General features: G+C 34.7%; 1 protein-coding gene across 9 annotated transcripts in view; it reads right to left on the reverse strand.

The window, feature by feature from the left end:
* The window catches only part of Bcas3 (BCAS3 microtubule associated cell migration factor), a 573,169-nt gene that overhangs the window by 282,412 nt on the left and 274,191 nt on the right, over positions 1-16,566 (reverse strand). For all 9 annotated transcript variants that reach the window (XM_005321544.5, XM_078042365.1, XM_040269079.2 and 6 more), the window contains 2 exons: positions 14,906-15,071; positions 12,773-12,873 (listed from right to left, as the gene is read on the reverse strand). In XM_005321544.5, coding sequence (XP_005321601.2) covers positions 12,773-12,873; positions 14,906-15,071 — 267 coding nt within the window. The remainder of the gene's footprint in view (positions 1-12,772; positions 12,874-14,905; positions 15,072-16,566) is intronic.

A 16,566-nucleotide genomic window follows, 5' to 3' on the forward strand; every position in this document is an offset into this window, starting at 1 on the left:
TGGAAAAGAGCAAGAAAGGCAGCAGAAAACACCAGTACACCGCCCCCCCCCCCAATTCCCTATAGAATCTCAGCCCAGACCCCACACCACATGCAGGTGGTTATGGATGATGTTCTTCTTGTACTTGTAAAATACAAAGAAAGCACAGTAGAAAAAGCCAGAAACTGATGGTATGAAGGGAATGAAGACAGTATAATGTTTTTTTAATCTCTCCACAAAGTTCCACAAAACTGCATGTTTAAAAGTCTCTTGTCACATGACAACAATAAGAACACATTCAAATTATAGGGAGAAATTTATGGCATTATATCACCTCCATCATGGCTTGATCACTGTGTTGGTTATCTTTAATAAGAAAGATCATAAGAACCACCATTGATGCCCCCCACCCCTGCCAGTGAAACTCAGGAATGATGAAAGCTTATACACCATGAGGACAAGAATAAACCATTTGGCAAATGAAACAAATCATCTGAATTTAAGAAACAAAAACAACATATTAAGCATATATCCTTGATAATTTGTGGGTTAAAAGAGGTTACAATATAAAGATATAAGACTAAAGACAGGTGCAGTGGCACACACCTGTAACCCTAGCAGCTCAGGAGGCTAAGGCAAGAGGATGGCAAGTTCAAGGCTAGCTTCAGCAACTTAGTGAGGCCCTAAGCAATTTAGTGAGACACTATCTCAAAATAAAATAAAAAGGGTTGAGGATGTGGATCAGTGATTAAGCATCCCTGGGTTCAATTCTGGATACCTAAATAAATAAAGACAAAAAGACTATTATTTAAAGACAGAGAGTAAAGAAAATGATAGGAAAAACCAAAGTAATATATGCACTGATTTTTCTTTTTTTCAGAGCAGGGGATTGAAACCAGGGTCTCATGCATGTTAAGAGCATACTCTCCCACTGAACTATATCCCAAGTCCTATGCTTTAATTTGAAAGAAGAAATTTCTACCAGGTATTCCTATAAACTGGGCACAGGGAGCTCTGTGATGGTGTCCGAGAAGTCTGGGGTGGAGTTTCTACTTGGCTGAACACAGGGAATGATGGGAGAGTCTTGTCTTCCTTACTAAATTTCCATAGATTTTCTGTAATAGATGTTTCTTTGTTTACAGTTTGCCTGTGGGTTTTAAATGGTTATTTTATAAAGAATAAAATTATGTATGAATATGCCTCGACAAAACCCCATTATTCTGTATAATTAATACAAACCAATAAAAATTGTGATATAAAAAATGATTAGTACAAAAGGATTATTTAAAAATGTTTATCAAACATACTTTTTCTATAAGGAATAGAAGAGATTCTTTTGTTTCCATTATTTTATAACCAGGAATTACTAGTAAAATATTTTTTAAAAAATTCTGCCTCTACATAAAAATATGAAGAAAGAGTAGTAACAAGGATAATCTTTAAGATTTTTGGAGTCTAGCCTGCAGTGGTATGCACCTTTAATCCCAGCAATTTGGGAGGCTGAGGCAGGAGGATCACAAGTTCAAAGGCAGCCTCAGCAACTTAGTGAAATCCTGTCTCAAAAAATAAAAAGAGCTGGGGAATGTGGCTCGTAGTAAAGTCTCCAGAGGGTTAAAATTTTGTTGTTGTTATTGTTGTCTAAGATACTTGTTTTCTTCTATTAAAATGCCTTGGTTCTTAATTTTCACAAGTTTCAAGATAAGTTATGAGCTTCTAGTGTACAGACCACTCAAAATCTGAAAGTTGAAAAGGATTTGTAATCCCTTAATTATAAAGAAGAGGAAACTGAGGCATAGAAAGTAATGACTGGTCCAAAGCAATAGTGTTAAAGAAGGCAGAGGCATTCATGTCCAGATTCCCTGTTTCCCACATAAAGGTTCTGCCATGCATACTGTTATGCTGGGGTAGTCACAGATTTGTAAGGGTATCGCAGAAACAGTGGGAACACCTGAGCACAAGATGGACAGGTAGAGGTACTAATGAAAACTAAGCAGAAAGCAGACCTGCAGGATTTCCCTGGTATTTTCTGGAATATTTAAAAAAAAAAAACTATCATGCAGTTAGAAGAACTAGAAACATGGCTATTACACAGCAGATTTTTTTTTTTTAATTCTATAAAGGACAGCAGCTGAGAGCAGCCATTCTTTTAATGGTAAAGAGGGGCAGATACACACATAAGCAACACTACTCTGAAGAAGAGATTTTTGTTTTAGTAAAATCCATATTTATATGATTACATTTCCTATAGTTGAGAGCAGCTATAATTAATGGATTTCCCTCCTTCTCTTAATGCAGCCATTTGTCAATTCAAATACAGAACGCCCAATCAATTTTGACGTATTTAGTAAGCAATTTGTCAAACAGTGCTATAATCCAGTTAATATATTAATTCTTGTCATGGAGAGAGTACTAACAACTATTGGGTTTTCTATAACTGGTTTGGAGATAGAAATCTGCACTTTGACTACAATGATCATTCTGTGGAGATAAAAAAAAACAAACAAATAAACAAAAACAACAACTCTTGTGTCCCTATAGCTGAGAGCACATAGTAATACATCAGAGCAAAAAAACTATTGCATCTAAAACACCTGTATCTAATGGACAAAGTAGTTGCTAATTTATTGTAATGATCTGTGTTTGTTCAAATTCCCATCTCATATATTTTTAATAAAATAAGCATGCTAGCACATGTGAAAATGCATACAAAATAAATAGACATCTAAGGAAGAACTAGACTTTATTAACATAAAGTATGCATTAGAAACCTACAAATACTTTATAAAAATGTATATTTCAAAGAATTTTTAATACTTAAATAAAATGTTAATTAAAAATTGAACTCATAGGGGCTGGGGCTGGGGCTCAGTGGCAGGGTGCTTGCCTAGCATGTGGGAGGCACTGGGTTCAATTCTCAGCACCACACATAAATAAAGGTCCTCAAAAACAACAAAAATCTTAAAAAATAAAAATGGATTTAAAAAATTGAACTCATATTCTTAAAGTTTATTCATATAACTTGCTAGAGAAGTGGTTCTCTACCCTTTATTTTTCCTGTCCCAAAACTTAGTATAAACAACTGACACAGAGATTGTACTAAGGCCACCCAGTTACTGGTAGTCAAGACTCCAACTCTTAGAAAGCTGTCCTTCAGATGATATTCTGTAAAGCTCTGGAAATAACAGTTTTCTCTATATATTCCAACCACTAATCAGTATTTCATCTTCATCGATTCCCAAGTCAGTCTACATACCAGGCACTGGAGACAGAACAACTAGATATGCAGAGCTTTTTGGCAAGTGGTCCAAATTTATACCATAAAACAAAACTGGACTCTACTTACAAGGAAAGGTCAAGTTCATTTCCAAAGTCCTCAAAGGGAGACTTAGTCACTAGCAGTTGGGGCAGAACAGAGGGCCAGAGGGCAGGGGTTTTAACATATCACAAATAACCTAGACAGCCATACTCAGTATATCAGGCAAATACTTTCCAAAGGTGATGGCTCTCTATTCACTACACTCGAGACTTTCTACAGTTCTCCATCAGGAAATGCAAAATCAGAGTTGGAGACAAACCATTTCTAGAAAACAAAATGGAAAAGCATAGAAAAACTTTTTTTAAAAATAAAAAGAATAAGAAACAAAGAACATTATATTCATTTTCCAGATATTAGGCTCCCATTGGCCTATTTATGAATCATGTAAGAGAAGGAAAAAACACTTTCCAGAGTGATTTGGCACAAGGGTGTGTATTTATTTAAAAACCTACAAAAATGTTTACTGGTCCTGCAGACCACCATTGTTTCATATCTGGTGAGAAAGGCACCCTATGTGTCAGAAAAGCACACTGAATATTTTCCAATGACCAAAGGGGAGGAGGTCACTTATTATAAATGGATAATGAGACCTAATGCAGTGCTCCGGCTATGGACAAAGAAAGGGTCTATCCATAGCCCCTAGTGGATTGGTCATTCAGGCTTTTATTTCCTCTGCACACTTAATGGAGTCAAACAATCGACAGAAATTCTATAGAGAAGACTGAAACTGAGAGAAACGACTGTATTCTAACTCTGACAGACAGATACAAATAGTGACCCTGAAATGGCGCCAGAACTCCTGTTACCACTAACATAGCAGACAGCAGCAGCATTCCCCCTAAATTCCCATTTAGTCATTTATTAGCAATTAACCTTACTGATGGAAGTGATGGCACATCAAACCGCGAGCTCCTGCCAATATCAGCTCATTCCATTACTGCAGGTAAGCAGAGACTGACCGTTCTATTTCAGCTCCTTACTTTTGGAGAAAGTGGCCAATAGATATCCCTGCACCTATGCCCTCATCCCCTCATCCCCAACTGTCAAAATGTATATTCAGCAACAGTAGTATCTGTACATAAAAATCTTAGGAACATAGTAAATGACATCAGAAGCAGAGGTACTGGTGGCTTATAGTATTTTGACCAATAGATTGTTTTTCTTTAATCTATCAGAATCAATGTCCTTCCCCAGTCAGATCTGCTAATTCAATATGATATATATTGCCATCATCAATGGAAAAAAATGCCTACTCTCAACTGTACTGAATACAGCAGGTCATAAAACAATCTAAAGGAATACTGAACTTGTAATATTATCTACAATTTTATAAAATAAAGATGTTTAAAAGCAAAAAGAAGCTCTTTGTAGATACTTTTGTTTCATTTCAATTTTAAGAATAATTATGACAGGAATGTAGCTTAAATGTACATTTTTTTTTTTGCCAATTTGAAGATACAAATGACAAGATTCACTTTAGAATACGATACAGATCATTAGGCAGTAATAGAACTTGGGAGGTTGAAACATCTCTCCCTGCCCATTTTTGAGGACTTTTAAACATCTTAAGATCAGCAATGACAAAATACTCAATGAATTACTCCATTGGTCTGAAGCTCTCCAATTCCATATAACCAAATGCCGAATGTATTCTCTGATATAAGGAGGCTGATTCATAGTGGGATAGGGAGAGGGAGCATGGGAGGAATAGACTAACTCTAGATAGAGCAGAGGGGTTGGAGGGAAAGGGAGGGGGCACGGGGTTAGAAATGATGGTAGAATGTGATGGACATTATTATCCGAACTACATGTATGAAGACATGAATTGGTGTGAATATACTTTGTACACAACCAGAGATATGAAAAACTGTGCTCTATATGTGTAATAAGAATTATAATGCATTCTGCTGACATATATAAATTTTAAAAAGAAACTAAAAAAAGACAAACTTTCAAATTCATCACTTACAAAGCTTGCTGACTGTACATCATACTTTTAATTAATTATTTCACATTGTTTCATATAATAATAAACTTCAATTTCATAATGTTCCCACAAGTTATGTATGTGACTAAAATCAGATCTAAAAGTTTTGACTGTTTCTTCAGAAATGTAAATGAAACTTACTAAATGTTTTGAAACATTTTATAAAATGTTAGTTTCACTAAAATATCTCTATGTAAATTGATAAGTTTAAGTATAAATAAGTGAAATTTCAATCTAAGTGGCTTCTTAGCTAGTTCAGACAGTCAAACATAAGATACAACAGCAGGACACACCCTATGGGCAACAATGGACTATAAATACTCTTTAAATAAGTCCTACATTACAAGTTTCCTCTACAAGAGAAAAACATTTCTTTCTTCCCCTTCCACCTCTACCCACTCTTGGGCAAATATTTATTATGGACAATGCAAGGAAATATCATTGAGTGCCTCCATCACACTGGGCACATACCACAATAGCAATGTAGATCAGGATGTTAGCTTAAATCTAACGTGACGTTTGAGAGACAGCAGCTTAGAAGAAAATGCTGCATATTTTAATTGCTTCTCCATGGCACTGTACAATGTCCATCATAGAGAAGAGCAATACTTTTGTTTTAAATTTGTGTATCATTTTTGTGAGTTAGTATTAGCAATGTGCACAAACATATACTTCACTGGGCAAAAAAACAACAACAACCAGTTTAACAATAATATGATGCTAAAACATTCTAAACTAAACCCAACCTTTCACTTAATGTTAGAATGAAAAATATAAATTCCTTCTGGTCTCACGGTTGTGTTTGTTCAGCCAGTAGCACAAAACTTAATTGGGTGTCAAAATCCCTAGAATGTAATTTTAATCACTGCTGACTTCTGATTTTAGTATTGCTACATGTAAGAAAAAGCTCAAAACCAGCTTTAAATACTACCCAGTTTATTGTACGTAAAGACCAAAATAAAAACTCCAGAGATATTCAAAGAAGTAGTAAAAACATTTTTAAAAATCAGATATATCAATAAGCAGCCACACTATTCAGAAGACTTAATTCACTTCAGCAAAATAAAAAGAATGATTCTGTCAGAAGTACCACTACTACTTCAAAGTCAGGTTTCAGTTAGATGCTTCAGAATGATTAACTTATACTCTTCTCTAATTCCCAAAGTATTACCCATGACTTCTTCTTTATACCACTTCTAAATCATTTGCTTTTACTTCTCATCTGCAATTTTCTAATATGTCATGCTGTGCAGGGTTCCATAATATTCCATGGTGTCAAATATGAACATAATGAGGGAAAAAAAGTTTTTAAAATGACCCAAATAGAAACTCTAGAGATAAAAATACAATATGTGAAATAAAAATAAGTTGAAAGAAGTTAACACAAGACAAAAAATAGAATAATCAATATATGTAAGACCATAGAAATAAAAACTATAAAAATAAAACAGAGAATTAGACTAAAAGAAATTAAACAATGATTCAGTGATCTAGGAAAGTATCACATGGTTAACATAAACAAAATTCATTTCAAAAGGAATGAAAGAGAGTGACAGAAAAATATTTGAAGATATAATTGGATGAACATTGTCACATTTGGTAAAAACTACAAACCCACAGATCTAATAATCTCACAAACCTCAAGCAGAAGAAAATCACACCATGGTTTCATTGATTTTTCTCTATTGTTTTCATGTGTTCTGATTTTTATTATTTCCCATTTCCCTTCTTTTGTTTTAATTGGCTTTATTTTTTTCCAGTTTATCTATGTAGAAGCTGACGCCATTGGTTCCAGACCTTGCTCTGTTACAGCCATAGGCATTCAGCCCTATCAATTTCCTGTGAGTATTCATTTAGGGCCATCCCACAATTTTTTCTGTTTGTCTTTACAGTTTTTATTTTGCAATTATTATAAAGTGACAAGAAGTTGTAAAATGCTACAGTGATACTCTGGGTACATCCTGTAATTGCAAAACTAGGAAACTGTCATTGATACAATTCAGGCATTTTATTCAGAAATAAGCAATTTTATATACATAGCTTTACAAGCAAATTCAATTTATTCATATGGAGGTGTATTCTGTTTTATCACAGGTATAAATTTGTGTAACCACCACTACAATCAAGGTACAAAACAGGGCTAGTCTTGGTGATACACACGTATAATCCCAGCGACTTGGGAGGCTAAGGCAGGAGGATCACAAGTTCCAAACTAACTTCAGTAACTTAGCGGTGCTGTAAGAAACTTAACAACACCCTTCCTCAAAATAAAAAATACAAAGGGCTGGGGATATGGCTCAGTGATTAAGCACCCCTGGGTTTAATCCCTGGTACCAAAAGTAAAAACAGTCACAAAACTGATCCGTTACCACAAAGTTCTACCTTGTACTAATCTTCTATCAGCAAGAAGATTCCACTCCCTCTGCCACCTTGCACCTATCTGGTCACCACTAATTTGTTATTTATTTCCACAGTTTTGTCATTTTGAGAACGATAGATACATGGATCTGAACGATGAAAATTTCCTAGATTGGCTTATTTGTTTGGCATAATTTCCTTGAGAGTCATCAAATTTGTTGCATGCATTAACAATCAAATGGACTTTTTAAAACACATAATAGTCTAATATATTAATACGTTCTGGTTTCAATATTACTGAGTTTATAATAATTCTTAATCTCCCTTGTGATTTCTTCTGTGAACCACAGATTCACCTGGGATCACACACCCATGGATTATTTTAGAAAGAAAGAATTTCAACATCTGACACCCAAGCTCCCACCAAGCCAGTTAATGTCAGCAACTTAAAAATATTGCTGTGAACCAGAAGTTGTGGCGCACACCTCCCAGCAGCTCGGAGGCTGAGGCAGGAGGATCACAAGTTCAAAGGCAGCCTCAGCAACTTACTGAGGCCCTGTCTCTAAATAAAATATAAGAAAGGGCTGGGGATGTGGCTCAGTGGTTGAGCGCCTCTGAGTTCAATCCCTGATACCAAAATAAATAAATAAATATGCTGTGGTAAAATTACCTGAAAGAAAAGGAGAAAATATTATTTTTCCTCTAAATAAAGGTTTCCCAAATTGACTCAGTAAGCCCTGCTTTTAATTTACAATTTGGAAGGTTGAAAGCCAACTAAAGATAAAGTGATTATCTATTTTGGGATCATATTCAAAACTGATTGATATTTACTGGTATGTTGTGAGGCATAGCTTTGTTTTTTTCAAAGGAAAAAACTGTAATAAAATGCTTTTGTTAGAAAAGGTAAGCACATTATATAATTTTTATTCTGAATGGAAAAATATAGTGTTAAAACAATCACTGATCTCCTTTGATGTAATCTTTTTAGAAACTTTTATAAAAATTCCCCAGATTTTTATGTCCAAGGAAAAATACATTTTGGATTATAATTTTTTGTCTATAAACTTCACTGAGATAAATAGCTAGTTTAGATTACCACCTATGCATTTAGTTTTCATAAATAAATTAACAAATCTACTGCATTGAGCCATACAAAATTGCTGATATTAGACTTTTTTTAAAAAATGGCATTATATGGTTCAACAGAACAATTAAAGAAGTCCTCTCTATTGTGACTTCTGCATAGACCATTCTAATACAACCTCATCTGTGATACACCAAAATTTCTCAAGACACATCAGTATTTCTCAATCTTGAAAATTTTATTTAGTTAAAATAAGGATCAAGTGCTACTACAGTTAAAAGCACAGCATTTGGAGTCTTTTATTTACTTTATCTTATAGGTAAGCAAGAAGTCTATAGTGTTTGGGGCGGTTTCCCTTTCCTTCCCTACCAGCTCCCCATTTGCCACATATCCAGAACTGTTTATCAACTGGTAGTGTATTTATTATGATTACAGGCTGGAAGGGGAGTAGAGATTCCTTGCTAAACATCCTCTCTCTTGCTCTTTTCTCCCTGAGAAGACAGTCTCTTTCCTATTTCCATTTACATCATTCTTTGTCTACTATAATTATAATTTCCGGAGTTTGTAAAAGTCTGCTTCACTTGATCCACACTCTAAATACAGCAAAAGAAAATGTTTGTAACATTTGTGAAGTCTGTATTAGAGTTCTAGAGTTTTCTATAGAGTTTTATTTGAAAATAGTTTTAAAAAGATATTTATCAAGGTTATCAAGTTGGGAAATAACAGGTAATTTGCTTTTATTTATTTTTGTGGTGCTGGGAATTAAACCCAGGGTCTTACCTGTGCTACTCAAGTACTCTGCCACTGAGCTGCATTCTAAGCCCACCAGAGGTTTTCAATATGGATACATAAAACACCAACAAAAGCCCTGGCTTTTGTTATGTTACACTTGTGTTTTAAGAGGTACCATTTAAAATGGCTTCAATGAGAGGACTTGGAAAGAAAACTGAAGAATAATAGTCTTTTAAAGAATGAGGCTCTAGGGCTGGGGTTGTGGCTCAAGTGGTAGAGCGCTCACCTAGCATGTGTGAGGCACTGGGTTCGATCCTCAGCACCACATAAAAATAAAGATATTGTATCCACCTAAAAATAAAAAATAAATCAAATTATAAGAATGAGGCTCTAACTTCCAGATGAGCAGGTAAAGGCACTGCCTCTGAAGTGGCATCAGTATTGCTTCTATTGTATTTTTATTCCTCTTACCCAAATGTCCACATTTTTACACACGTAATAGTTTCAGCCATGTAATATTCTGGCATATCCATGACGTTCAATAAATTACCTTATATAGCCAGGCATGGTGGTGCACACTTTAATCCTAGTGACTTGGGAGGGTGAGACCAGAGGATCTCAAATTCAAAGCCAGCCTCAGCAAAAAGCAAGGCACTAAGCAACTCAGTGAGACCTTGTCTCTAAATAAATACAAAATAGGGTTGGGGATGTGGCTCAGTGGTCAAGTGCCCCTGAATTCAATCCCTAGTACCCCCACCACCCTCAAAAAATACCTTATATATAAAAGAAAAAAAAAAACTCTCTTAAAAATCCATGCTAGTTCTGTACCTCTCATCTCAATATAAAAAAGCAAAATAGTAATTATTGCAGAATCATCCATCTCTTAGATATTATTAAGTATATATTTCACAAGATCAAATATATTGATTATAATATTTTATGATATTACAACATATCAGAATTACAGAATAGTTAGTACATTATTAATAAAAAATTTCCAAAGAAATTTTGTGAATTTTATTAAAGTCCCAGAAGCCTATTATTTGAAAATAAGTACTTCTGAGATAAGAAACAAAGGCATGTCATGATGTTTGAATGTACATATTGTTTCACGCAGTTTTTAAAAGGACTTTGCCATCATTTCATTGATCAATATTAAAACCTCTGTAAGATAAGAACAAGTATTATAACTGATATTTTACATGTAGCAAGTTATTACGATGTGGTTAGAAATAAAACTCAGGCCTTTTCATCCTTATAATAATGCTAATCCATCTGGAATTCCAAAGACTAATATATAATGTATTATATTCCTTATTTTAATTAGAAACCACAGAATCATTGGTGACTACTTTCTTTCAAATTGTCTCTAACGAATTCCATTCCAACTCCTTAACAGCTTGAACGTCTGTCTATCTTCTCTAATATAACCTTAATTAAAGCTCTCGTCTTGTGCCAGGATCACCTAGCCTCCACTCCCTTCCTATGAATCTTTAGCTGTGATGCTGCCAGAAGAGTAAGCTTTTGGAAACAGGATGCAGGGGCACTGGGGTGTAGCTCAGGAGTGAAACACAAGCACAAGGCCCTGGGTTCAATCCCCAAGACCAGTAAGGAAAATTAGCATAAATAAATAAAATCTAATTCTGTGTCACTCTTATACTTGAAAACTGATGGCTGGCGACTGTTCAGAATGGTAGTTTTTAAACTATGCACTTGGGGACTTTTGTTAAATTGGACAAAGGTGTCTATGGTGGCTAAAAATCAAGAAATACCAACCAGTTTACTTACTGGAACAAAAAAAAAAATTAAGAGATACAGCTACTTTTTAAAAAATGTCTTCTTACGTATTTCAGATTTCTTATAGTTTGTCTACTAAACAGACTAACAGGTATCCAAATAAAAAAAAAAAAAGCAATGTTAACTTTGAAAGAATCAACTATGCTTATTTTTGCCCCTTTTGAGGTAGTGGAAAATATGCTCATGATTCTTCTTTATACAATATATAGGTCACGTTTTTTCCAGTTCATAGGATACTTAAACATATGCATAAAAAAACTAAAAACTAACAACTTCTATATATGCTGTTTCTTGAACAAATCTGAAAACCACATTTTACCCCTGTGAAACCTTTGGCAGGTTACGCACTGTTCTTGTAGTTGAACGTATAACCTTTCACTGATGCACACACATACCATTGCATTTTACTCATTTACTAAATGTCTCTGGAATTACGTAGTGAGGTGATTGAGGACAGAAGCACATGCAATTCACCCTTAAATCACAAATGCATGACATAAAGTATGCACTTGATGAATACTTGTTAGAAAAAGCACTGAGTTTATGTGAGAAAGACTGCCAATTATTTATTACAGGTGTAGAGTTTCATAACTGTAGAACAAAGTATATAAAAATATTTTCTGATTCCAGCATAATATGTGACATATTATAAAAATGAAATAATATAGTTCTAAAATTATTTAAATTCATACTTTATAATACACTAGGCAAGACAGTAAGTTGGATACAGCAAAATTCAATTAAAAACATGTCAATGTCAATTTTTAGGGAGTTTCTTAAAAACATGCAGTCCTTAGAGCCATCAAGTTAAATTAGGATTCAGTCTATCCTACAAAACTGAATTATAATTGTAAAGAATTTTAAATTCTATCAACAATAACTGGATAATAAGTATTAAATTGTCTTTTCATGCCTCCTATATTTAAAAAAAAAAGGTATATACCTAGCCTAGTGAACCCTATTCAGTCTCTACACACATTAGAACTTAAAACGAAAGAAAACAAACAAAAATCTAGCTCATTGGTAGAGTGCTTGACAGGCACATGCAGGGCCCTGGGCTCAATCCTCAGCACTGCAAAACTGAAACTAAATAACCTAATGGAGTTGAAATCATTACTTTATTATTGCAAGTCAAAATTCTACAGAAAGAAAAGCTTGCTGACATAGTTCTCATGGTGAAAAGTACTTAATTTTTGTCTTTTTAGAAGTTTATTCCAAGCTTTAGATTTTTGTTTTTATTTATTTTTTAAAATTTAGGAGCTTACCAGACATCACCTATCAATTATAATTAGTGGGCAGGGAATACAACAGCCAGAGACACACTTCATGGATGCTAAGGTTTATGGATTACAGCTGCCATTAAATACCATACTTGCTTCAGTCTGCTTATTTAAGTCCTAGGGCCTATGGGTCAGAGGTAATACGCATGTATGTTTTAAAAGTCAGTATTTTAAGACAAACTATGAAAAGATCAAATATAAGGAAAAAAAAAAAAAAAGAACCAACCAGAACTACTTACAGCCAGCAAGTAGGAACTGATAATACTGTACTGCATCTGCAGCAAGGAGCAGAGGGTGGTTTGCATTAAATGGTGGTTGCAATTCATTCCACTGAGGCGTTCTAAAGAAACAGTGAAGAATATTAATATTTAAACTTAATAAATGGAATGTAAATCACCATGACTGTCATCACTTATAGAAACTGACAGAAACTCACGCAATCTTTGTAATCATTAAAATGAAGTTGTAATCATTAAAACAAATGTGCTAAAACCTGAAATACAAGTCCATCTATTAGAAAGAATAAAAAGATGGCAATGTGTCATACAGAGATATAGAGCCAACACTGTCTAACAGAAGAAGGCTCTCCAATAGCAGACACATAATATTCAGAATGTAGAATAGAAAGGGAATGTAGAATTCAAAGCCACAACTAAAGGGTTCTAATTTTATGTAGTTTTTGACCAGAGTAGGACCTTTTCTATACTTAGAATATGTGTATATTTTAAAATGAAATGAGTCACGTAAAATGGTTAAAAAAAAAAACACAGCTGTGTAAATGGATGACTTCTTCTAGATCTAATTAGGATCTGAAATCCAAAATACGCCACTATTTCAATAATGATGCTGCAGTAATTTTAATCAGATCTGCCCAATTCTAAATAAGCTTGATAAATCAGATATTGATCAAATCAATCCAGCACAGTAAAGTAGTAGTAAAGAATGCTGGAGCCGCCAAAAATCAATATAAGAATATTTTAAAATGTCAAAAAGGAGAGGGGTCATTTTCATATCAATTTTTGTCTGTTTCCTTCCATATATGTCAGGAGCAATCTCTTCTCTCCTGGACAATGCACTATACTGAGCAGCTTTTATTCCAGGTTTCATTTCTCCCTCTTTGTGACTCTTTTAAGACTCTCATTATTATGCACTTTTGAGATGGACTCTGGTTCTTAATAAACATTCTACAGTGCTTAACCATTGTATCTTGGGGGATCACTTTAAAGGAAACCTTCAAATCTATTTATATTACTTTTTATTCCCCTAATGGCTGCCTCAATGCTACTCATTATTTTCAGTGACCAAGAGACAGCAAGTAAGGAAAATGTAAGTAAAGGTAACACAAAGATGCAAAGAGGTCACAAAAAGTTGTTCTCCGGGTTTGTACCTGAGACAACTAAAACATATGTCCACACAAAAATTCGGATATGATGTTCATAGCCCAATTATTAAAGAAAGCTCAAAAGTAGAAATGTTCACCAACACATGGCTGGGTGAACAAAATGTGATATATCCACATAATGGAATGTAACTTAGCTATAAAAAGACTGAAGTTCTGACACATGGCAGTATATGGATGGACGATGAAAACATGCCAAGTGAACAAACACAGACACAGAAGGTATTATATTGTGTATGGTTCCATCATTATTTAATGACCAGTGTAGGAAAATCCTCAGAAACATTAAGTAGATTGGTGCTTAAATAGAAATCCAGGAAAAAAAAATAGAAATCTAGGGTTAGGGGAAACTGTAGAATGACTGCTACAGGGTTTCTTTATGTGGAGACAAAAACTGAATATAGAGATGATTGCGCAACTGTGTGAAAAGTAATTTTTAGTGGTTGGATTTTATTGAATATAAATTAGGTCAAAGAAAAAAAGTCATGAACTATAATTTTGATGTGAAAGAAAGCAGGCAAGAGAATGCCTACTCTAATTAAAATAACAACAACAACAACAATAATAATAATATTAGAAAAGGGATCAGTAAAGTACAGCAAGTGGTTGTACTTTAGGAGAGGGAGGGGGAAGGGAAAAGGTCAAGGGGAATGAGATTGACCAAATTAAGTGTATTTACAAATATAGCACAATGAATCTAACTCTCAAGGATAATTCTAATGAGCCAATTTTTAAAATAAAAATGCATATTACATGATTCCATTTGTATAAAATTCTAGTGACAAAGATGGGTGAAAAGAGAGATCCTAAATGGGCACAAACATCCTTCTGGGAATGATAAATATATCAAGATGATCCTGATGATAATTTCATAGTTGTATATGTATGTTGAACATTATGGAATGGTACATTTTTAATCTTTCATACCTCAGTAAACCTGTTTTTCAAAAGGAAGAAAGACAGGAGTTACTACCTAACCAGAGTCCAGCTGGCTCGAGGTGATGTCATCATTTCCAGTGGCGTGTCATCACTAATCTTGGGGGCAGTGCTGAGGGGTCGAGGCTCCATCATGTGCTCCACCAAGGTTCCATAGCAACTGATAATGTAGAGAGATTCAACTACGACTTGTTTGGACTGATCTACAAACAGACAAACAGAACCTGAATATGTGACAGTAGCACAAAAATCGCACAGCATAATTGATCATACTGGTCTGCTCCTGAGGCTGCTGAGAGAAAATGAAAAGATAGGAATGTTGTTAAATGGTGCCTGCTCCTTTCCTAAAGGCTGACTGGCATAAGCAGATGCTAGGGTGACACATGCCTATAATCCCAGGGACTTGGAAGGCTGAGGCAGGAGAATCCCAAGTTCAAAGCAAGCCTCAGCAACTTAGCGAGACCTTAAGCAACTTAAAAACACCCTGCCTCAAAATAAAATATAAAAAAGGGTTGGAGATGTGGTTCAGTGGTTAAGGGGTAAGCACCTCTGAGTTCAATCCCTGGTACCAGGAAAAAAAAAAAAAAGAGTAGATGCTAATGAGTGGGAAAAGCTCTGTGCTATCATGCTATCATAGAATTTCCAAATATTAAACAATTTATTTCAAGAATAATATGACTATGCTTAAAATTCAAATACACCTAAACAATGTAGTTATATACTTTTTATATTTGTCTATCATGTAATTTGTTCCACATTAAGAAAAATGAGTGTCAGTTGGAGCAGGGAAGGAATCACTAAAGAGATCTACACATTAGGATTTAGTTACATTGGATTCAGCAACTGAACTGCATGAAAAGCTACCTGTATGCCTAAATGAGCCGAACCCCTCATCTACTTTTTCTCAGAAAACTTAAATTTAAAACTCAAATTTCTAGATCAAAACAAATTAAAATTACATTAACGTCAATGGAGGTTCATCAGTTGAAACAAATGTACCAATCTGATAATGGGAGGGAGGCTGAGAATGGAGAAGGCCGTGTACATATGGGGTAGGATGTAAGAGAATTCTCTTTTTCTCAATTTTGCTGTGAATCTGGAATGACTAGAGAAAAATGAGATCTATTAAAAATGTGTGCCCATGCACACACATTCATCCTCCTCACTTAAACCCGTGCTTTCTCTCAACGGGATCACTGGTTCTCAAGTGAAGGTCAGTCATGCATTGAGAAGTCAGGTGCTGAATATGGATCTAATCAAATGACTTTATAAGAAATACACATGTATTCACTGCCAAAACAGGTTTAATGCTTACTCTCAGGTTTTACAGTAAACCAAGGAGCATATAAAATCACTCATGAATGCTGGGTGGGTCATCTTATCTCTGTGTCAGACGAATCAATTACAGCTGATTTGAGAAAATGGCTAATGACCAGCCAGTGGGACATAAAGGAGTAGCAAGTTAAAAGGGTAATTAGAACAGAAGAGAAAAGCATTGGAAATCGAGCTCCACAGAAGTTTTTAACTAGTAACAAAAAGTCCTTTCGATAGCATCATTAAACCTAAGGAGGTAACAAAAAAATAAAGATGGGATAAGGAAATGGAAGGCTTGCATACTTCACGGTATCCTCTCACTTAGGTAAAGAACCTGCTGTGCCTGAGATCCTATTACTGAGGGAAGGGTCACTGAAAGGCGAT

Source organism: Ictidomys tridecemlineatus, chromosome 3, assembly GCF_052094955.1.
Source record: "Ictidomys tridecemlineatus isolate mIctTri1 chromosome 3, mIctTri1.hap1, whole genome shotgun sequence".
Lineage (NCBI taxonomy): Eukaryota > Metazoa > Chordata > Mammalia > Rodentia > Sciuridae > Ictidomys > Ictidomys tridecemlineatus.